This window comes from Nymphalis io, chromosome 2, assembly GCF_905147045.1.
Source record: "Nymphalis io chromosome 2, ilAglIoxx1.1, whole genome shotgun sequence".
Classification (NCBI taxonomy): domain Eukaryota; kingdom Metazoa; phylum Arthropoda; class Insecta; order Lepidoptera; family Nymphalidae; genus Nymphalis; species Nymphalis io.
In genome coordinates, this window is record NC_065889.1 from 2,888,447 (window position 1) to 2,914,051 (window position 25,605).

At 31.2% G+C, this 25,605-nt stretch overlaps 1 protein-coding gene across 3 annotated transcripts in view; it reads right to left on the minus strand.

The window, feature by feature from the left end:
• The window catches only part of LOC126777047 (serine/arginine repetitive matrix protein 2), an 84,736-nt gene that overhangs the window by 5,747 nt on the left and 53,384 nt on the right, over positions 1-25,605 (minus strand). For all 3 annotated transcript variants that reach the window (XM_050499917.1, XM_050499900.1, XM_050499909.1), the window contains exons 4-8: positions 3,497-3,594; positions 2,370-2,580; positions 2,043-2,194; positions 1,571-1,761; positions 1,177-1,287 (exon numbers count right to left, since the gene is read on the minus strand). In XM_050499917.1, coding sequence (XP_050355874.1) covers positions 1,177-1,287; positions 1,571-1,761; positions 2,043-2,194; positions 2,370-2,580; positions 3,497-3,594 — 763 coding nt within the window. The remainder of the gene's footprint in view (positions 1-1,176; positions 1,288-1,570; positions 1,762-2,042; positions 2,195-2,369; positions 2,581-3,496; positions 3,595-25,605) is intronic.

The following is a 25,605-nucleotide window of genomic DNA, read 5'->3' on the forward strand; positions in this document are numbered from 1 at the left end:
AGGAACTTGGATTTATGAGACTACAGTCTGTGTCACTTCTCACCACCACATAATATCATGGTTCTGATAACTGTCGCCTTGTGCTATTTTATTTATATTAATATATTCAGGCATTTATTGTTATATATTCTGATGTTTTGTGACTAATTACTAAAATATAAATGACGATGAAAATTAAATAAGACATAAGTAGGTAACAGAAAATTAGCACCTAATATTATATATGTGATATAGTATTTACAAAACTACTAATTTATTTACTAGTATTAAAACTAATTAATATAGATTTGCATTAACAAAATAAACACACAAACAAAATAATTTACTCTGTACATTTAATGATAAAACAATTTAAAAAAACTGGTTTACTCGTCAGATTTAATTCAGATTACAATTATGGCAATAAAATATTATCTATTGACTATTCTTTAAATATGTAGATTGTGCAAGCATTGTGGATTGAAATGACATGTTTGATAAGCTTGATAGCTTTACAGCGAACTTTCAAACTATAAACTTAAATAAAAATTAAAAATAAATATTTCTTATTAAAAAAAAAAACTAAATAAACTTGGCGGGTTCCAGTCGTCATAAAAACGTCAAACAAAATAACTTCACAATGTCAAAAGATTAAATAAATAGCTACCGCCATTAAACATATATAAATAGAAAATATGCTATAAAACTTCTCAAGCCACTACAAGCCAGTGCTCTTTGCTGTAAAGCATAAAACTGCGCTCGCTCATATAACGAATGTGTCCAAAGTGCAACGATACTACAAAATATACGTATATAATGGTCCTGAGTCTTAAATACAGACTATAAAGCTCAATTACACAACATTTTATAAAATGAAATCGTACAGTTTGAAAACTACGATTCCATTCCACAGATAACTAAAAAACATAGAACAGCACAAAAATTAACGCACAGAGTATTAACATAACATAAAGTTAAGGACACTGCAGGTTTAGATCTCGAAGGCTAAATGCATAAATTCCGTTCGGAAGAAGTGAACAGTTCAGGTACTAAATAGATAACACTTTTCAACAAAGCACGGACTCGACTGGTTCTTTCCAGCTGTTTGCTATACATTGCCGTTTCGTGGAGGGAATGTTGTTTGGATCAGTTATCAAAACCTGCAATGTACGGTGTAGCGTGGTCACGCTCGCTCACCGGGCGCCGCGCGGTGCTCGAGGCGAAGCGATGAAGGCGGACGCGGATGGGGAGGGGGGAGCGCTTCCGTCACCACCAGCGGCGTTTGTGGCGACTCTAGAGGCTTTGTACCTGCAACAAATTTTTTTGAAGATCGACTATATTTATCAGTCTAAGAACGTGTGGAGTTAAAACTAAATCATTACATTATAATAGTAGGTATTTCTTCATAGGTTTGTAACATATTTTAGGTCTTCAAAGTTAATGGAAGTCAAGTGGCAGAGAATACACAAACAAACAATAAAATTACGAAAAACAATGATAACAAAAAAAAAAAATTACATTTTTATAATTGTTCATATTTTACACAGTTATTATTAAATTTAAACTTCTACCATAATATATTACAACTTACCAACAAACGAACTTTCCAGCCAATACAACTTCTGACTGGACCTCGGCGAGGGTTGCCTGTCCACGTCTCCGTTGGCCGGCTCTAAGCCCGATACGTAGTGCACTATCGCTGATGTGACCTCTTTGATTGACGATTGGATTTCTTCAGATGCCTTTGCTGATGCTGTTTGCTGAAGAAGGGATGAAGCTAGCCTGAAAATTACGATATTTATGAGTAATGGGTCTTGTTTCTTGTATTCCATTTAAAAATGTTTAGTGTAATTTATATGGTTAGTATGCGATTCCATTGAGCAGCACATTTGGATATCTCATTTCATGATCAGTCAGGTATCCTTAAGATATCAGATACCTATATTAGTAAAACATTGTAGCCAGGAACGTATCGATTAATTTTAAAGTTGATTTTAGTCGGAGTAAATAACGGATAGATTATTTGAAATTAAGATGGCCAAAGTTTTTGGCTGATAATTTACCTTTCGTGTGGCGTTCGTGGTGTGGTATTTAATCGTTCCTGACTTCTCCAACCCAGGTACGGCTGTCGTGCACTGAAAGAAGACCTAGTAGAGGGGGAGCACAATGGGCTTGTGCCTCGGATGCTGCTACGTGTTGAAGAGCACGGTGAAGTCTGAAAGTAATATATACTCTTTTAATGGCCAACATTGGCTTTATTTTTATTGATATATTTTATTTTTAAGTTAGTTTTTTTATTAATTTAACAAAACTAAAACAAGAAACGTATTTTCATAGTTTTGATATGTAATATACGTTAAATTTTAACATTAAATACGAAAACAACTAACTTGATTCGAATTAAGTCGACTTGTCGACCACCTTCCGAAACTGGTGGTGTGTGGTGATAGCTGGGGCGGTGGAGGCTGCGCGTTCGCGCCGAGGCTACCGAGCGATGTTGTTTTAGAGTTGAGGCCACTCCAACGAGTCGCTGACGCCGAAGCGTCAGATAACCGTTTGCGGAGGAGAAAGCCCTCTCGAGGGGCTGGAGCATTTTTGTACCTGAAATAAAAATTCAGTTTTATTTATATAAATAACTCTATGCCAGTGAACCATGAGAGCATAGTTTTCAAACTTAATTACTCTGAAAGGGAACAGCGAGTAAAATACAGACTTATTGTGACGAGTTCGTTTAAATAATAAAACTAGAGAATTAAGTTAGTGAAAGGTCAGTCAATATTTCAAAAGCGCAGTTTATCTTTCTATCGACTTTCAATATAATTAAGTCTGATCTATTGAGATAGTCTCGAAAAGCCATCTGTAGTATTTTCTTAATTAATTTATCAATAGTTGCATAGTTACTTCTATGTCTTAAAAGATAAATTTAGTCTTAAATTCTTTGGTTCTAGCGATACATTAGCAATGATGTTTATTAAGTCATGTGCGCATTACGCTATAATTAATACTTCGTTAATTTTAATATACAGCATACATTGTGCGCAACGATGAGCGTGTGATATTGTTAGCTAGATAACATTGTAACAATAATTTCAAATATTTTCTTCACTACATAAAGTTACTGAAAATTTTACTTAGTTAAATAACTAATAACTTTAGCACTTCTAAAATGATAAACTGTTTCGTTGCTCTAGTGGCTAGTTGAAAATTTTCAGTCCTGATTAGAGGCGCCAATAAGTAAAAGGGTATTCTGTTAAAGAATTCTGTGTAGCTCGGGTAATCGGGTGCAGTGTTACACTATCATGTCATGCAATGCCTAACCGAAAAGTCTTAGGAACCGGCTACCTGAGTAAAATACAGACATTCTTTAGGATGAGCGGTTTTGCATAAATATACTTATTAAAAAAATACATATTTATGGATCTTTAACTAAGAGCACAAATATTCATATACACATGTATATATATATCTACTTAGTACAGTTGAGATAGTTCTAAATGTGTTTATTTATATAACATACCATTCCGGCACATTGAGTTTCTGCAGTGACCTTTGGACCCGCAGTTCGTGCTCCGAGAGCACGCGGTCGGAATTCTTCTGCAACTCGTTTTCTGGAGGCTGTAACAGTTTAAAAAGTTAATTCAAGAGTTAATTGAAAAATAATTACAATAATTGTAATAAAAAGCTACTTACGACAAATACATTTGCATATTTCATAAAAAAAACATTAATTAATACAATAATCTATTATATGTGTTTGTAATAGCGATAATTATGTATAGTAAAATAATTATAAACAATAATTATTAAGAGACTTATATAATAAAATATAAATGCAGAAACTTCGTGCTTATTGTAGCGGAAAATTTACGAAATTTCCTCATCATTAGGCGCTACACCATAAAATATTCGATACAGAGAGGGGTCAATGTGCGCAATATTTGGTTTAAATAATTCAACGTTTTCATTATTTAGATTTTCTATTGAAGACGAATCACGAATTTGTCCTTTGATTTTTAATGACTGGCGTAATTTATTATCAGCAAATTTTGCGTAAGCTGTTTCATCGTCATCATCAGATAAATCTAATATGCTGTTATTTACATAATGCGATTGACTAATCAAGTTTTCACTATCCAGGGACTCTCTACTTTTTAAAACGCTGTCACTTATTCCGCACATATTTATAATTTCCGTCCAAGAAATGAAATAATCAGATTCGTTTGTCATTTGATTTGAATTTATTTCATTTTCTGTCATGTCCATAAAATCCGACACTCCATAAATAGTTTCATACCATGATTCGAATTCATCAGAATCTGAATATGAAAATGAACTTTCATTAAAATTTATTTTATTTTTCTTTGATTTCTTTAAAGTAGACGTGCGAGGATTTATTGATTTTTCATGGTTTGTATGAGATATTCTATCGTTTTCAAAATCTGCATAATCTGGTATATCAATGTCTTCCATATCTCGTGGATGTGGTTTAATAATATCATTATGTCCATCTTCACTCATGAGGTCTTCATCCAGAATTGGCGGCGGCGGCACACTTTCGATTAAACGTTTGAAGAAATCTCGTACTCTTTCATCGTTATCTTTAAAAGTTTTGGGTACGTTTTCTTTATTTTCCCTATTAAATGAGGTAATTCTTTTGGTAACGTCATTTGTTATAGAATTATTGTTACCAGATTTCGTACTAGATGCTGAATTCGAAATGTTTCTTCTCTGCAATTCAAATTTTTTAATGCAAATTTTTGATTTCCATTCTTTATGCTTGTTTTTAAAACCATTAACAGTGAATGAGATTTCATCTTCTGATTCACTTCTCGGTATTTCTGGATACTTTGCGTAATATATATCCCTAGAAAGGGGCTTAGAGTACATGTGCTCTGGTTTGACATCTTCAAAAGGTTCCATTTCTTGCGTAATCCAAACAGAATCCAGACATTTCCAATATTTGTTTCGCTGAAGAATCTCTTCGGTCGTCAGTAACACAATCGACACCATTTTGGCTAAAGATGTGTATCGTTAATAAAAAAAAATACTAACTGCTTGAATGAGCTATTATTCTCACTAGACTTAGGAATCGTTAAGAAAAGTAAATATTTACCTAATAAGAATATGTTTTCTGTGAGATAATAAATTTATTATACATTTCACTAATTGACTTGTTTATGAAAACTGCCCGTATCTTTATTTGATCTATAAATAAATCGAGGAGTACGTCAGTATCATTTATCAAAAGATACCGTTATATACCGTTTCTTTGCTTTTAGTACTTTTTACTTTATTAAAACTGTATAAAAGTAAAATAGGTTTTTTTTAATTATGAGCAGATAGAAGTTTTTAGAAATAAAATTACTTTTATTTGCTTGAATGTGTAAACGACCTTGAATTTATAGGTATTGGACTCACCCTAAAGTCAGATGAGGCGAGAAGCGCACAAGGCCCGAGTAATCCTACGCTTTCCCAGCAAGTCATATTCACTAAAAACTTTTCCACAATAGGTCTGTCCTTTATGAACTATTTCTTCATACTGATAGTATTATCATACATTGCACCAATGACTTCATAATAGATTATGTAAGTCTTATATTACTAACATCTGATACCTAATTAATTTTGAGAAACAAATAAAGCATCTACACAAAGCGGAGCCACCGAGAGGAAGTAAAGCAAGCTGCAATATCGAAGCGGAAAGCGCTTTCCAATCAAATCAGCATAACGTTGCTTATCGAACGTCAAAATCGAATTACGAGACTGAATCGGAGCGCCCTCGGGGCTTCGGTGCTTATGGTTGCTCTGCGGCCGGTGGTCTTTGCTTGATCTGGCATGCGGGGCTCGGTCGTGCTCGCGAGTTCGCCTATGCGGCGCTCCTCATCTTGAGGTAAGTGTTTGTAAGGCAGGTGGCCGCGGCGATGCCTCCCGCCAGACTGAGGTACGGTTGGTGTCCTTGGGCTTTGCGCATGCGTTCACACACCCTTACTACCAATTTCTAGTGTCTTCAACAATGCGTAGAAACGTCTCATTGCAATGATGGCACACGTCCTTTCAGTTGAGCTTTTCAGTTGAAAATACTGCACCTCAGAAGGAGTATTGCTCCTTTGTCTATTGTCTTTTTCATTTGCGGTTGTTATTTTTTCCTCGGAGGATAACAATGGCATTCCCTAGACTGAGTCTTTAATACCTCTTAGTTTTATAGTTTACGATTTATAATCTCTCAATAGAGATGATTGAAGGAAAATTTATTTAAGTTCTCATTTTAAATATTTATTCGGGTTTCTATCGAGTTTGAGGGCGTGGCATTGCGTGACATACCTGACCTCGAATATCCTTGACATTATGAAATAGGATATCAAGAATAATGGAAATTGCTTTTTACGTAATGCATATATAGTTTCGTTTTTTAAGTTTGGTTGATAAATATAATAATTTATGGTATATTATAAAGATTTATAATTATATTATATTATAGTACGTCACTATGTGATCTTAAATAATAGTTAATCGGTGTATTTAAGCCGCTTTAATTATTACTTTACATTACTTAATAGGAATTATATATGTCAATAAAAGGATTTATGTGTAAAACGGAGTAAATTAACTTGTATGAATCTTATATATGATAAATATATATAAACGAATGCGTGCCAGAATTTCTTTTGGTAACAACTAAATTATGTTTACGGCACACAAATTACTGTTAATATTACTTCAAATTCATTTTATAAAGGCCAAATAATGTTGAATTCAAAGTAACTTTATGTTGATTTATATATATGACATATTAAAAAGTGTGTTATGAGTCACGAATCATAACTTTCACGTTTTTATTTGACTGAAAATCAATGCAGGACTGCTAGGGTGAAATTACTTGAACGTAGCTCTATACGTTGCGACAGCTAATTAAATGGTTCTCGAGAACTGCTAGCACTAATCATGTGTAGCAACGCCTTTTAGAGGATGGAGGCAAATTGATATTAACACGTTTTGTTGCTAGGCTTACATAATAGCTTTGATTTTGATAACTTTCAATAAATAATTGAAGAAGTTTGTTAAATTGTTGAAGAATTTCAAGAATTAATTGATTCCGAAAATAATATCCACAAATATTATGAATATTTTACACGCATCTAAATCACTCGTTACTGATTACGCAACCTCTTAATTAATTGTACAGGACTAAATATTGCTATCTCTTTTTAATCTGTAGATCTATAAAGGAAAGCAAGAATTCAATTTAGAATTGTTAAATTATATAACTGGTCCACACTTCTGGTGACCCAAGTCAGTAGTAAACGCCGACTGCTTATTTAGCCCAAAGGCTGAGTCTAGCGGTGCAGAAGCAATAGTGCCAGCGTCTTGGGTAAAATGCCACAAGACAATCTTTTAGACGGCGTGTTTTTGCTATAAATTTGTAATGTGTATTTTTTTTAATTTTATATATTATAAAAATGACTGTACATAGTTTCTACATTATGTATTGACATTAACTTTTTTTAACATATAGATTTATCAAATGGGCTTGGATGCCACGTTTTTTAGTCTTCTCCATATGTTCAAAGTTCAGTTAATGTCATTATGTACACAATGTTTATTTTTTTGAAACACAAATATTACTAGCAATCCCTAATTTCATATTTAGTAGTCATTTTCACGGTTATAAAATATCATCTACATTTTCCAATTTAGACCGTTAATTTCGGAGATGTTTCAATTGACATATTAATTATACGCATTTGATTTATAAATAAAAGATAATATATAGGTATGTATTATTATAGATAATCAGAGTAAAGATCGCTGGCTCGATATTGTTTGTTTGTCCTTAAAATACCGGACGTACATCTATTGTATGTAACATAAATAAAATTTTTACTACTTACATAAGATTTAAAAGTAATTATACCTTATACATAGATACCTCACTTAATAAAACAACGAACAACAACGTAAAATGACAAGTCTAACCATAGTAAATAAATAAAAATATATTTTATCAATTAATTAAACAGATTTATTTTAAGGTTTCATTACAAGATGAATGGAAAAACACGAAAAGTAATTTATTTTGATTGTAGTATTTCATTTATAAATGTAAAGGCTGCCTGTCAATGAGTATATTTTGAAGGTTTTCATTTTCGATAGACATTTAAATACTACCAATATATTTGGGCAAATGGACTTTGCTCCAAACACCTATTGCAAATACAAATCTAGCTGTCTCGTATGGACTATAGCTTGCAGAAATTTAGAAAATAAAAGTAAATCGATATTGAAGTTAAGATACTATATTAAATTATTTTGTGTATGTACGTAATAAGTTGCAGAATTAATTAAAATATAGCTTAGTAAATAGAATAAATAGAGATTGTAGGTATTTTTACAGATTAACACTTTCCATTATTTATACAAATAAAATGGGAAATACTATTTAATAATTTCAGGACGGTGTTCTTGATGTAACTTAATTACGTATAAAAATGTAATAAAAAAAAATGTTAAGCACAAAAACATTAAATATTTGGTTTTGTTAAAATGTTTTTACACAAGGCAATACTGTTGTCGATTATGAAAATAAGAATAAGTCCGAAAATACGTTTTAGGAAAAAGCGAAATAAATAAACATGTATTAAATATTTCTTTGCAATTTTCTTTTCAATAGCAAATGTTTTGACAGAATGGATGCATTGGCATCGACCCAACATTTGCAACCCACTTGCTGACAGTTGTTGATATCAATATTTTATATTTTCATTAAAAGTATTATACATTTTTAAATATCGAATTTGGATTTACTTAGAATACATATTTACTAACGATGATGACATTATTGATGTGTTGAAAGGTAAATTAAAATTATCAAGACAAATAACGATTATTACGTATTAAAGCAATAAAAAAAAAGGTAAAGAAAAAATACTTTGCTTGACTGCGCCTTGGTTTAAAAATAAACTGAATGTTCATTTAAAACAACAACAGTAATTATAGCTCCACTACACTGCAAAGTTTACCATAAATAAAGGCGTAGTAAACATAACAGTGCTTTAACCCTTATCACACGCGATGCATAGGAAGGTCGGAAGTTACTACGGAATACATTATGACGTTAAATAAGAGTTGTACAGCCGAGTCCCCTCGTTCTATAGCCACTTAGTTTAGCCCTATTGTGCACTTTATTAGAACTCTTCGAGGAAACAAATTATTGTGATTCATGAGTTTGTAGTTTATTGCATTTGATCGTTTGACGTTTTTTTTTTTGGACGTATGGTAAGTTTGAACATGGCAAAGAAGAAAAATGTTCTGTCTGTTTTATGTAATATGTTTTTTTCTAGTTTTTATAATTTCATACGACAAAATCTGATATTAAATGTTTCTAATGGATTTGTCTGGCGCTACTATTTTATAAAAAAAAATAATTAAATAAGCATTTTAAAATTATCTTTACCGATAGATAATCCCACGTGAATGCTATCGTATTTATAACAAAGAGCAAATCAACACCTAGCCCATATCCTGCCGTCCGAGGCAATCTAACTAAAGTGGGGACCGACGCTGAGCTAAATTGAATCAAATTGACCGTTTACGATTAAAGCGAACCATCTGTTAAATAACCCTCGTAACGATGACTGATGCTTATTGGATTAGTATTGTTAACTTTTAAAAATACTTTTCTCTACTTATAAAATAGAATCTTAAGCAGGGTAAAGGAATTAGACGTTGATCTTTTTTTAGCAATGAAATTATGCCAATTCTACACGTTATATCACAAAACGGTTATTATTAGAATGTTTTTAGCGATACTAGTTTTTTATATCGTATTAAAAATAATATACAAGGGAAGTAATGATAAATTAGCAAAATAAACAAAGAATAACAAGTTAATATTACAAAATCTATATTAATTCAAACTGAAATAACTCAGATATTACGAAGATAAACATTAAAACTTCACTAGCGTTATAAATAGCAAGGAACTTCGTAACTTTAGTCATGACTCAAATGATGAAAGATTGCTTGTCCCTAATGGAACGGAAGTCAGGAATGTTTGCGGAAATGATGTCTATGTACGGGAAATTGATGGTTTAGACTTACGTCGTTGTTGGTGCATTAAATCGATTATTGATTTTGCCACCAATCATCAAACGCTCTCAAAAACAAAAATTTCGTATTAAAAAGAAATTAAATATCTCGGTAATTTGAAAATATTCTAAGAAAATTAAGTATTAAAAGTATCGAAAATATATAGTAAAAAGACGAGTTAAAAAACTAGCCATAAAATAAATACAATAAGATATCGTAACTTTATTTAACCGTTGGTAACACTGACGATATATAAATATTTTCGAAGTAAATTTAACGACGCTATTTAAACCGCCCGCATATCCTGACTTATGTGACTGCTAACAACAACACTTCAGAGAACTACTACCGAAATAATTTCCCACTAAGTTTTCTTGTACCAAGTTATTCGAGTGATGCAATTAAAAAATGGGACGAGTATTTCGAACCAAATGCATTCTTTGGCACGATACCCGGCCCACAAACTGAAGCAGCTGGTCCTATTATTTGGTCATAATATACGGAGCGTTAACGTGATTTGATAAAAAACACTTGAATAATCTCGTTTATTTGTTTCCGGGTTTTTGTCGGATTTGTTATTTAAAGTGAAAACAAAGAATTGATTTGCAACGTTTTTACGTGACGTTAAAAACATAACCAAGCAAGATGACCTATATAATATCAAAGGGGAGAAAAAAGACGCTGCGTAATATACCTAATACCTATTTGTGATACGTAATTATAAAATTAATAAAGTAATATGATTTCAAATCCAGAGTAAACAGGTTTCTTATAGGTAAGCGTGCTACATCCTAGACCGTGTCGATGCTTAACATCAGGCAAGTCAATGGTCAAACGCTGGCCTATTAAATATAAAAAAAAAGATTTAATGTAATTGTGATATGGAATTATATACATATAAATTACAAGATTTGCGGAAAATATGCGATTTACTTTATTTTTAATATACCATGTAATATGCTTATTATAGCATTTAGATACTAAGCCATGGAACTAACACACACGCTAATTATTAAAATTCAGATTAATTGATTCGAACCGCGATATATATCAAATTGAGGTCGATAATAATTACGTCGAGCTCGAAGTAGCCACTCCAATTTATTGACCTTTTCAAATACGTATGAATGAGAGGTACTAGAGAAAAAAAATCCGATTTAAAAGAAAATATCTGCACTTAATTAAGAAGTGCGCAACTGAAATTCCAACGGAACAATCAGCGTTTGCTGATACGAGTACCACACATGTAACCCTTTTGCAGCTATCCTCAGTGATGTAAAAGAGTAAAATGGAGTATCCTTTCATCTAGAACTTTCCTTTGGTTGCAACGGATACTGAAAACGCCGTGTAATGAGACGCGTCTGAATGGCTAATATTCAGTTGAATGAAACGTGGCGGTCGTTAGGATTACCGCCGAGTTACTGACCTCGTTTTGTAATGTTTTCATAGCTTATGTTAGCTTATTTTAAAGTTTCAACCTCACCAATTATTTAAGTCATTAAAAATTCTTTACGCGACTCTATATTGTTAACGTAACTAGAATGCTTATAATATTTTAGCTTCAAAGGATATTTTACTCACGCTATATAAATTAAGGAAAAATGGTATACTTTTAAATATTTATAAGGTTTCTGTGATATATATAGATGTAATTTAGATTATTTTATTTTTTTTTAAATAAATTGACATAACAATTAGCTACTAAATAAATAGTTTTAAGTTTTATAAACATTTTTCGAAAATATTGAAAAAATATTATTTACTATTTACCCAAACCATCAATCAAGCACCAAGTATTACCTGTAACAAAAAAAGAAAAATTAATATAACGTATTACACTTCATTTTAATTTAATTAAATAAACTTTGCACGAGATTATTTTTTTATTTATCTGAACATCAATTATATTCTATGGACAAAGTTAACTGGCTGATTCCTCCAATAAACTTTAAGTAGGTGTAGTTTATTTTTAATATAACAGCTCTAGTCAAGACATATTGTATTTCAAATAAAGTTATATTCTTAAAATCCTCCCTGTATTTGTCAAGAATGTTTTTTGACACTCATTAAAATTTCGTTACTATTTTTGTCTCTTCGTCACTTGTAACTTCAATATTACCAGTATGAAAATAAATAAAATATTAATTATAATAAAATAGTATAGCAACAAAATGTTTCTTAAATATAATAATTTACATAAAGGTATCAGGAAAATTTTTAATATTAATAATATATAAAGCCTTTCGAATAATTTGTAATGGAAAATGTTTGTGAATTATAATAGAACAGTCCCTATTAATGAAGGTTGAGAAAGTAGCTAATTGAGATAGTAGTAGCTTGCAGAGAAAGATAATTAAAGATAAAATATCTGTAATCCAATATCTACTTCCGTTCTATCTAGATTAGATTCTAAGCTCAGTTTATAAAAGCATCGTGAAGCGCTACTTGATAATCACATGGGCTTTATCTTTTGTGACTTGTAATAGGGTATCACATTGCATCTATCTATATTTTACTTAATAAATTTTAATTATAATTAATATTAATCTGCGCTTATAAAATCATTTGTCCTGTTTGATTATTATCAACGCACAGCCATACAGCTAAAATTGGAACATATTTTTATAACATAAGCAACCTCTAAGAAATAATTGTATGAAATTTCAATTTTAAGGGGGATATTTGAAGCGTAACTTTGCATGAATTTTACCCTTATAAAGTCGGCACTGGCAGTTAATTTTATTTTTTATCATTAGAATATATGGTGTTCAAATTTAAATCGATTAAACTCAAAAAACAATTACGTCAGTAGAGATTAATTAAAATATATAATTATTTTTTAAATATTATAAATTTATTTATAAATAGAAACATATATTAAGTTCTTATTCTACATCATATCAGTCCAGTCGTTCGACCAAACACAATTCCAGGACCACATTTCCATAGACAAAAATGTAGAAATGGAAACCGCTAATACAATCAATGCGCCATCCATTGAAACCGCCGACGCGCCTTCAAACCTAAACACAGCAATACAAAGTACTACTGTTTATGATACAAAGGTAGTGGAAGTTAAGTAATGCCTTTATTAAAGTTAATTAAAACCGTTACTTACAGTTAATCTTATGTATAGTTTACAAACAGATATGGCGGCACGGTATTAACGCTGACTCGATACAGTTTAATGTATAACAAGTTGGACATCAATCTTCCACAGTATTTCAACGCATAATGTTTAATTACATCGTCGAAATGTCAAATAAAATGTTTTTCATTTTCTTGTTCGCTGTTTTTCATTTTGTGTTTGGATGTGTGCCACTCAAATTACGCTCCGAAGAATTTTTTTTTTTGTAATATTCGAAATTATGAAAATTAAATTCTTCATATAGTAAACTAACAATGTAATTGATATCCTTTAAATGCCTCACCATTCAATTATATACAACTTTGTAGTTAGGATTACCCTAACTAATATTATAAATGCATAAGATTTTGTTACGTTTTCACGTCCTACTGCTCAATCGAACATAACATTTGGCATACACGTTGTCAGGGGTACTGCCCTCACTCAAACGCAGGCGAAGCCGCGGACTGAACTTATTATACAAGAAGTTATTTTTATGAAATCAAAACTAAATAATACTTATTCAAATTAGAATAATGATTGAGCTGTAAAGATTTCATCGTTGATTGAATGGTATCCTTTTTAAACGTGTGCGCATAAAAACTTTCTAAGACCTTACACGTTTTAATTTTATTGTATTAGTAAGCAATTAAAATATCAGAACACTTTTCATTCGAAATTTTATTGAATGCTATTTCGATGTTATTCGTGTGCGGTAGAAATAAATAGACTTCTGGAATGATATAAGTCTCATTCCAGTTATATAATTACGTATATTCATATAAGTTACGATAATTGTAAATGTTAATGTATTGAACGAATCATTTCATTTTAATGGTTGGTTATTTTAGGTGTGATAAAATTCAAGCGCTATCTTATATATTTAAAATAATAATAATAATAATTGAATTATATTTTCAATGTATTTTTAATTGTAAGTATGGTGTAAACCGCGACTTCTTTTGAAGTAAAGATCTAGAGAGAAACCCATTATCATAAAAGATTGAAGTTATAAAACCTTTTTGGGGGCTATAACAGGCTACTTCAGGGAATTTCTTCGCTAACTGGTAATTATACAGGATAGAGATACTTCACATACTCACTTAAAAAACAACTACGCGTGAATATTTTATTAATGGCGAAAATATGCAAAAATATTTAATGCACTTTAGTCGCATTTATACCTCGTATAGATTTATGTATAGTTTGAAAGATAATACAATCCATCGCGAACTTTCTTATCAATAATAATATTTTCATCAAAAAATATTCTGATACCAGAGTAAATAATTATTTTATTGTTTCTAATAGCTTATATTCGTGCGACCAAGCGCCATATGTCTGTCAAATTGCGAAATCACAATTTGATCTTGCACTTAAGAGTACACAATAACTTTCAAATTTACGGTCATACAGATACTTATAATACATACTTATATATAAATGGTATATTCCGAGGTTAAATCTTTACGTCTTATTAAATTCTTATTGCCTTGACATAAGGGCCAGATTTCGATATAACAAATTAAATACATTTGATTGAATTATCATATTTCTTGTGGTTTAAAGGACATTTTGTAATATAACTGTATTTTGATTCATAATGCATTTGCGCCCACACTCGGTCTGGACAGATTTACACTTGGTAAATATAGTTATAGTTTTGCAATATGAAGCTGATAATAGGAGGTATCTTACTTTATACCTTTTATCTTTTTTTATCTTACTTTATAGAAATACCGACAGATTATCGGTTTCATTGCCTAGCTACTAGTTACTTATTCTATGGACATGTTAAAACGACGGTCAGGATGTTGATTACATATATTTTTTAACACTTATTGAGTTTTGTATATTGTCCAATCAAATTAGCAGTAATATTTAAAAAAAAAAAAAAAAAAAGAAATATGAAAATTGACAATCAAAATGATTCCCGTCTTCTAGGATCAAAAAATCGTTTTTTGATAATACTTCTGTTTAAAACAAGAATATATCCAATTCCTTATTTAAATTTATGTAAAATTTAAATAGAAGGAACAAAAACAATATAGAGAATAAAGCATAGATTATGCATAAGTATTCATTAAAGATAAATACACATCATAATTTTATAGATAAATAAGCATTATTACAGAGTGTTATCACTCGTAATCGTATAGCATTATTGCTTTGCAGTTCTATCTATCCTTAGATACAGAGCTTGTAATCGCATCATAGGGCATCAGCCTGCCACCCACGGCGTTACGCATTCCAACGGATTAGATGCAATATAATGATGTCACAAAATGGCCGCTTCCGCTACTTTAATATTTTTAATTATTTCCATAAATTACAATTATATTTAATGCAGAAACTACGTACAGTCATTTTTATAATATATAAAATTAAAATAAAAAAAAACAAAATACACATTACAAATTTATAGCAAAAACACACCGCCTAAAAGATTGTCCTGTGGCATAAATATTTTTTTTGTTTCGAATTTTGATCAAATAAATATAAGGTGTGGTTTATACTTTTTCAACTTCAAAGTCTAAAGTGCGAAAGTGATGACACGTGGTCCTATTTCTAGTCTATATTCCTGTATTAAAATTATAATTTTACTGTTACATTAAAATAATCGACGAAAAATAATTATTATTAACAACCAATAATTCTAACCGTGTGTAACAATTCGTAATGTATTATTCACAATTTGAAAGAAACGGAAGCGGTGGATTGACTAGCTAAAAATAAAACGAGGGAACGTGTGGGTCCGACTGTACTGACTTATAAGTTATCTGAATATTCAGAAGAATTTATTGTTTAATATAGTATTTCTGTTAATATAATATAATAAGGTATAGCTACAATTGGGTGTTTTAGGACCGTGGAGGCCCGGCATTATACATGTCTGGTGACGTCATTTTATAAAAAAAACACTTTAAAGTTACTTAACACATGTACATGTCAACGTAGTAATCGGCAAGAACAATACAATAACATTTCAGTCGTCCCTAGCATAGTTTTAGTTTTTTCATTTAGAAAAAAAATCTACTGTTATTAGAAAAATATTAATATATAAACAAATTCTGTATAAACACCATATTTTCATTATCAATTGTGCCACATGAACATGTTGTGTAACCGTACCGTAACCGTAACAGCCTGTGAATGTCCCACTGCTGGGCTAAAGGCCTCCTCTCCTCTTTTTGAGGAGAAGGTTTGGAGCTTATTCCACCACGCTGCTCCAATGCGTGTTGGTGGAATACACATGTGGCAGAATTTCAGTGAAATTAGACACATGCAGGTTACCTCACGATGTTTTCCTTCACCGTAAAGCACGAGATGAATTATAAACACAAATTAAGCACATGAAAATTCAGTGGTGCTTGCCCGGGTTTGAACCCACGATCATCGGTTAAGATTCACATGTTCTTACCACTGGGCCATCTCGGCTCTCATGTTGTGTACGTGTTGTCTATTATCTAATTATAAAAAAAAAACCTAATAAATACATAATTAGCAAACTTTAATATATTTTTAGCATCTAAGACCAATCGGATTACTATAGCGTTTATTTTTTCCTTATACTGTAAAAGTAAAGTCAACTTTAAAATTACATAATTGTCAATCGTTTTTGATGATCACGTTGCAAACCGAATAACAATGAGACAGGACGATCGTTGTCCTTTCTTGGCCTTCCGGAACAAGCCAAAGAACCGTTTTGTTCATATTATATACAATACACATATATTCAATACAATATCGTGCAAAATATTGACTATTTCTGTAAACGCTTGATTGGTAAGACGTGACTGAAAATTGTGAAATGCCATGAATGTACATATGTACATATATACACGCGTTAAATATAGAGAATATTTAACGCGATTCAAGTATCTCATGCGCATTGAGAATTAAGAGACGTGTTACAAAGTGACGCATTGCTATGATCTTTTAAGATGAAAATAATTGTTACTATATATTAAACTTAACACATTGAGTGCATGTATTTAAGTACACCGTATATTATATGTATTTTTTATTTATTTGTCGTGAAGATATTTTATTTGAGTCCGTATTTTTTGAGTTTTTTTTTTTTCTAGTTTGTTTATTAAATGTGGCTCTTACATTCTGTACTTATTTACATAACTCTAATATTTTTTTAATTACCAATACGATAGTTACGTTCGATATTGAATGAAGTTTCAACCCTCAAGTATTTATTAAGCCCTTTGAATACTTAAAGCTTCTAGTCTTAGGGGCATTTTCATATCCTTTATAACGTTATTTTTATTTATTCTGACTGCAGTGGCTGCAGTCAGAATAAATATTGCAACCAACACTTAATTAAACACCAGGAAATATAATTATTACATTAGCGACGATTAAACATACATATTACTTATGTTATATTTTTTTTAATATATAAAAATTTATTATTCGCAATAAAACCTAATGCCCGGTTTACATTATTCCAGTCCAGCGATCTAGTCCAGTACTGGATTGCTTACTGGAAAAATGTAAACCGGCACTGGAATGAACTGAATCCAATCCAGTGGAATAATGTAAACCGGGCATAATTCAAATTCCTAAAAAGGAATTGAATAACTGTATTTTTTTAATTAATTATTATCTTTTATTTTATTAGATTATATATATATATATATATACATATATATATGTACGAAATGTGTCGTCATTTCGAAGGCTATTAAGAACGTATGATTGCTTCATCGATGCTTTATTTACAGTTGTTAACAAATATGTCCTTACTATGAAACACTACGTACATATATATAACCTTATTTAATGTAAAGAACTATCTATATCGTAGTTGCATATATTAAAATAGACCTTTTTAATTACAATTAGCAATTGTCGTCTCACATTGTCGAATGCAGTAGAGTTGAGTCCACGATTTAATTTCGTTGTAAATTATATTATGTGAATAAATGTTCTTTTTTTTCAAGATGGTTATAATATAAATAAATGATTTTTTCAGGTTTCATTGTAAAAGGTGAATACTCGGCTTATATCTTTATATTTATAACTAACCATCTTGACCGAAGAATGTGTGTTCAAATCCGCATCAGATTTACGTGTTATAACATTTATAAATAAATTTATCTATATAATAATTGATTTACAATACCAAAATGTATTTAAAATGATGTCGTAGTTACTGACGTCATACTATCAACCGATGATTACTATATAACAGAATTAAAATTAATTGTTTATGCGTAAGTTACATTATTACTGCTTAATAATTATACTTGTTAATTGAGATCTACAAGATAAAAATTATGTAACGTTTTTAATTAAAGTTTAATTTTGGTCTGAAAAATCTGATATAGGTTAAGTATCTATGTGATTCTGGGCGAACTAATTCGATACGGATAAAGCCGGAAGTTTTACTAGCGAAATTATTTATCTATTTAAATTCACGTGTAGTACAAAATTAAATAATCACTACTTGTATTAAAATCTAGATTTCGCTTATTTATGCTACATGTTATTATTTATATTATTAGGCACTACAGTGCTATTCTGTAAGAACTCACATTGTATCATACTCGTGTAATATTGACAACCGGCTGACGTGATATGCTATTTTGATGCGTGTATCCTTTAAATATTATTATTATGATAAATAATTTACTTCACAATGTATGAAACAAAAATATCGACATAAAAAACATCCCTATTTTAAGAACTGATACATATCAATTAAAATTTTTAAATTATTTCAAATAAATGTTACCAGGCTCAATTTTTAAACGAAGGTAATCATAGTGTTAAAACGATTCCTTTCAAAATGGCTTGAGTAAATAAATAAATTGTTAGAAGAAGTGTTTAAAACACCGAACCCACTTATCGATGTAGTCGAATATTTCGGCAAGTTCTCACAGTTTACACTCGTAAATAAACACTGATTATTTACACAACTAGAAACGATCAGTCAGTCAAGGTGAACGGGTCCATTCTGTGCATTTTGAAGTTTTAAATAACAACTATACGGTACCTTTTATTTAGACATGTGAAAACAGAAGAGGAATATTGTGTTTGTATTACAGAGTTGAATTTGAAATAATATTATAATTTATATTTTGTTATAATGAAATGTTTAAGACTTTTACAAGTAATTCTGAATCCTCATTTTGAGAGGAGAGGCCTATGTTCAGCAGTGGACAACGATTGGCTGTTGATTGATTTTGAAAGACTCGTTTAAAGTAAATCTAACAAAGTAATTAACACTAGCATTAAATTGACTCAAAAACAAATGACAAACGTCAATCATTCGTTTAACAAAATGGCGATTATCGTAAGCTATAATTATTGATAATACTTTCGTTAGGCAGGCAACAAATATGTCACCTAAGCAAAGTCCATATAAATGAAACAATCTTACTGAATTTTGGCCACTGCGTTTCATCAAAGACTAACTACACGCTACACTTTTTGGTTTACCAGTGTAAGACTAATTACCAAGCCGTAAAATAATGATATTCACATCAACAAGACGCTTTTTAGATGTAATAAAGACAGCTTGAACCAGTTTAAAATTCTACACTATTATCGGCTATTGAAGATTAAATTTAAAAAGGCAACATAAATATATAAACAAATAGTTTTTGCCTACGTGTTGGGGGTGGGCTGGTGTTAGGTTTATAAAAAGTAGCCTTCGTCCATCCTTGGGGTTTAAGCTTGCTTCATATCAAAATTAATCAAAATGGGTTCAGTGGTTTAGTGAAAGCGTAACAGACAGAATTACTTATTCATTTATAGATTTAAAAACAACACTGAACATCTGAGCTAAAGTTAACTAATAAATTGATTCGTCTAAATAAAAGATTACTCATCGCATTTAGGAATAGTCCGAATTATTTTAGAACGAATGGAAGCTGTTATCTAAAGATTGAGTGGTTCTCTTGACGAATGAAATCGTATGGTTTATGGACAGAGTGACGCAAATTGGATATATAATTTATGATATCCATAAATATTATAAAACAAAGTGTGGTTAAACTCGATTAATTTTGAATGTTTATTTTGATATAATATATTGAATATAAAATATTAAATGCAAATGTCCGACAACTGGACTAAAACCTGGGTGGTGTAGGGCTTTGTGCAAGCTCGTCTGGGTAGGTACCACCCACTCATCAGATATTCTACCGCAAAACAGCAATACTTGATATTGTTGTGTTCCGGTTTGAAGGGTGAGTGAGCCAGTGTAATTACAGGCACAAGGGACATAAAATCTTAGTTCCCAAGGTTGGTGGCGCATTGGATATGTAAGCGATGGTTGACATTTCTTACAATGCTAATGTCTAAGAGCGTTGGTGACCACTTACCATCAGGTGGCCCATATGCTCGTCCGCCTTCCTATTCTATAAAAAAAAAAAAAAACCTTCTTCATCATTCATCACGTTACCCATCCACTATGTTTTACTGTATATTCCAATCACAAGAGAAGTAAAGACAAGTAAACAGATTTGACATTGATTTGACGCGATTTCATTGGTCGAGATCTTGAATCATCTATGGATTCGTCTAAAAAGTTATTATAGCAACCTACATTAAAAATCGATTTTTTGGTAGTGGGGCTTAGTTCAAGCCCGATTGGGTAAGTAGCTCGTCAGATATTCTACCGCCTAACAGATATACTTAAAATCGTTGAGTTCCGAGTTAAATTGTAAGTGAGCCCGTGTAATTACAGGCACAAGGGACATAACATGTCAGTTTCCAAGGTTAGTGGCGAATTGGCAGTATAAAGAATGGTTAATTTTTCTCACAGTGCTAATGTTTATGGGCTGCGGTGACCACTTACCATCAGGTGTCCCATTTGGTTGTATTTGAACAAGCGATCTTCAGTTAATCGTCTTCCACGTCATATCTACTGAGGGTCTTTGAGTAATATTGATTACAATTTTAAGATGTGAAACTGTCATATGTAAGTTTATCAAATCCAGGCAACGACTTATACAATAATATAAATTTAGGGTCTTTAAAAGAAAGGTGAATGATACCCCGGACGCATACAAGTCGAGCGAAGCCGAATGAAGGGGAAAATTATTTGTAGTCCATATTGTAATTAAAATTAAACAATATATCAAATATCCATGTCTCGTTGAACATCAAAGGGGTCGCTTCACGCATGTGTACGTAATAAAATTACTGAAGCTGCTTTTGCTTCTGAAGTCCACTCAAGTGTCTACTGTTACAGGCCATTGAAGACATTACTTCCTATGATTATAAAAAAGGTCTTTACTTTAGGTTGATATTTTTTCTTATATGGACTTTATTATACAACCCACTCATCAAATATTCTAACGCCAAACAGCAATACTTAGTATTGTTGTGTTCCGATTGGAGGAGTTAGTAAGCCAGTGCACAGGCACAAGAGACATATCTTAGTTACCAAGGTTGGTGGCGGTGTAAGGGATGATTATTATTTCTTACGCTACGGCGCCAATATGACGTCACTGGTGACCACTTGGGATCAGGTGGCCCTTTGCCACCTTATCGGTATCTAGTTATCAGTTTCAAAATGTTTAAACATAAAGTGACTCATGCTCATGTAACCGCATTATTAATGTCAGTTTAAAATCTATACTGCGCTTTATCCGTTTTGAAACGCTGAAACGTCAAGTAAACAGCTTGCGGGCAAATGTGGAATGCGATCTAAAGAACTATTTCTGGACGAACGCGGAACCGAATGCGAGTCGTACAAGCGCCGATTAGATCGGATTATTCCTTTTTCAAAACTGGCAATATGGCGGTCGAAGCATGCAATAAGAACATTATATTATGGTGGGTGACAAATTAAATCCCGTACTGCGTGTTAATTTGCCTCATTCGTGATTAATTTTTATTATTTGTTTTGCGTTTTTATACGTACAGTTCGACATTGGTGACTTCTTGAATATATGTATACAGCAATTGATTTTAGTGACATATCAATAGAAAATTATAAGTTAAATATTAAGAAAAGAGAAAGCATCGTGTTTTTATTCCTCTAAAAATTGTTACAAAAAAGTAAATTTAATTTTTACCATTACAAGATTCCAGTTTCTTTTAAATATAAGAATTTCAATAACGGATTTTTTTTTCATAAAATATGAAACAACAAAATAGAAGAATTTTATGTTTTATTTTAGATTTTTTTTAAATTTGTTTATCGGTGAAAAGCAACAATAAAGCGACGTGACCGCAGTCGTTATTCGGTCGACTTTTTCTAATGCGGATAGAAAGCGCTTAATTACTAAATAAACTAAAAGTTAAAGAGAAACCAGAGACTATTTATGATTACGATGGTTCGATTGCTTACATTTAATAATGATTGTTTTAATAATTCCAAGAAAAACATTATATAAGCTTGTTTCATTGTATGCGAAAATAGTTTTTATTATAGTAACATTTTATTTAAAAAAAAATGTTATTTGTTTGTATACTAACGGTGGTGAGTGTGTGGTACCTACTACCAAGATATTTCGGTCGTAATATATCGAAGTGGCATACTCAGCCAGACTTTATGAACTTAGGTACTCGCTGTGTAATGCATAAAATATGGCGAGGGGAACATTTATTTCTTATACGTACGCTAAAACTTAAAAAAAACATTTACAACTCCAATATAAACTGCACCACACTACAAGAACATGACATTCAATCAATAAAATCGTATATTTAGAAGACGCATCTGACATGATGATTAAACAACATATATAACATAATAAACAAAGTAAAATATGATCATTCCAAATTCAAAACAAATTTTGGCGTAAGGATAAACATGCTACGGAAGTTTCTAGATGTGAGGATTGTTAAGAATGAAATCCTCTTGGATCCGAGCCAATGAGTGTGTTACATGCGACTTATCAAAGGGAATGATTCAACGAACCAAGTTTTACATAACTACAGCGGGAGAAATAAGCCTACTGTATGCACTGTTTTAAACATTGAGTTTGAACGTCTTTTATATATAATGTAGCCGTTTTTTATTTACGCTCATACGCTGACGTAAAGCTGAAAAACTTATTTTTTATTGAATAAAGTTGCTGGTTTGATAAATGTATTTTGTTTAGAATATACAATTTTAGTATTTAGTATTAAAGCACGTAAAGACTTTAATAAAATTTGTAGTCAAATCAGTAATCGTTTAGTTTGACTTTTAACAGCAAATGCGTATTCTCAAATTTTGTATATTTCAAGTATATTAAAATTATATTCATTAATGTCGTTAATGTAGATGATAAAAAAATGGTTACATGGAATTCCCTCCATTGTCACTGTCAGCGTTACATAATAAAGGCGGTTTGATCAGCTAATGTTAGAATAATTGCGCATTAAAAAAAAATTATATACATGTAATAATTTATATACACCATAATTATGTTGCCATTATAAAGAGGACAGCAATGTGTTATGTACAATAAGTTACATAAGACAATCGGTAACTCATAGTTGTTTAATTGCTCTCATTAAGGCACATCTTATAAAATTTATAGATTATTGTTATTGTTATTAGGATATTAGAAAAATATTTCATTGAATTAAAACATAATTAAACCGTAAAACGTATTTTTTATAATAGAAAGAAATACAGTTACCAATTGCATTTCGTTGTATATTCAAATGAAATTCCAATAAAAAAATTATGTTAAGTCCGATGTTACATACAATGTTTTTGCACTTATATTGTTCGCAGACACGAGACAAATAAAAGAAGTTATCATTAAGTAACAAATGATAATAATCGCATTAACAAAAAAAGGTCTATGACAAACGGATCGATAGACACGAGAGTGAGTCTTAATTTGACGTATTTTCTAGTTATATCGCGAAAATTCTTTTACCCAAATATCATATATCCTAAGGTTGATGGATGATATGATTAATATTTCTGACGATGCCAAAGGCTATGCCCATAGACTGGGGCATGCCATGATGGTGATCACTTACCATTAGGTGAGAAGTGTCTTAGTCTGCCTATCTAATACAATAAAAAAAAAACAAAAATGTTATTTCCAATACCTATATCAGCCTAGTAAATTCAGTAAACTAGAAAAAGTCAATGTATCTAGATGTAAATTTTAAGACCAACGTTAGATGTTGGAACGCTGCCAACACAGCGTCCTGTCGCATAAAATTTAACGAGTCTGTCAAAATTCGTATGAATTTTATAGCGGCTTCCTTTGCGAGGGCTTAAGAATTTCCTTCCTCGTTTATTGGAGCATAAAAATAGCGTAATTAGCTTTCTGGTATGATGTCTAAGGTTTAGATAATAATAATATTAAAATATATAACTTATTTTTATTTCTTCTGTCATTGTTTCTTATCTACATACGTTTTAATAGGTTTTTTTTTTAATTAATAATTTGTACTAAAGATTAAAAACGATTTACCTTTTTTAAACAACAACAACAAACAACAATATAACTAGTGAGTATTATATATGAGAGTAAATGAGAGTACAAACTAAAATTGACGGAGCAAAGTATAAAGTCGGAATGGATAAAGTTTTAATCACAACAGTTTTACTACATACATCTTACATAAACCACAACGGAGCATTGTACCTAAACAAACACTCAGGAGAGTAGTAAATGAGGTGACCTAAAAACGTGCCCGGTGTCTGAGTTAGCAACTGCTTGTATTGCTTCAATTGAAAATATATTTTCCACGGAATAATTCAATAAAGCCAAGTGTAATTAAATTACAATTATATTTTTTATGTTATATGACGGACGGGCAAATGTCCCACCTGATGGTAAGGTGATGGCCATAGACATTGGCGATGTAAGAAATATTAACGATTCCTTACATCGCCAATGTGCCATCAATCTTGGGAACTAAGATGTTGTGTGCATTGTGTCTATAGTTTTTCTGGCTCATCCTTCAAACCGAAACGCAACATAACTAAGTATTGCTGTTTAGCTGTAGAATATCTGATGATCCTACCTAGACGGGCTCACACAAAACCCTTTAACCTAGTATATTATAAACTATAAAGCACTTGAAAATTACAAATTTTTTTTACAATTACTAAAATCTATGTCAATGTTATTTTTTAATATAGAAGCATTACAATTGCTTATTGAGTGTCGAAAATCTCTCACCATGAAAAGAATACCTCAGCCGACTAACAGAGAATAAAACTATTAATAATAATAATAAATCATAAGTATCTGTTTGTCTGTACATGCCAAAACCAGTAAACTTCATCTATTCGTCTTTAAGATTAAACACTAAACAAGAGAGCGGTTATAAAATTTTGCTTCCATAACAATCGCTGAAAACTGTCACGAGTAACTTCTAGCAGCGCTACTACTTTTACTTAGCTCTACGCTTATACTTTTTATTAATACATAAAATAATGTGGAACATAGCCTAAGCGATAGGATACGATTACGAACAAGATA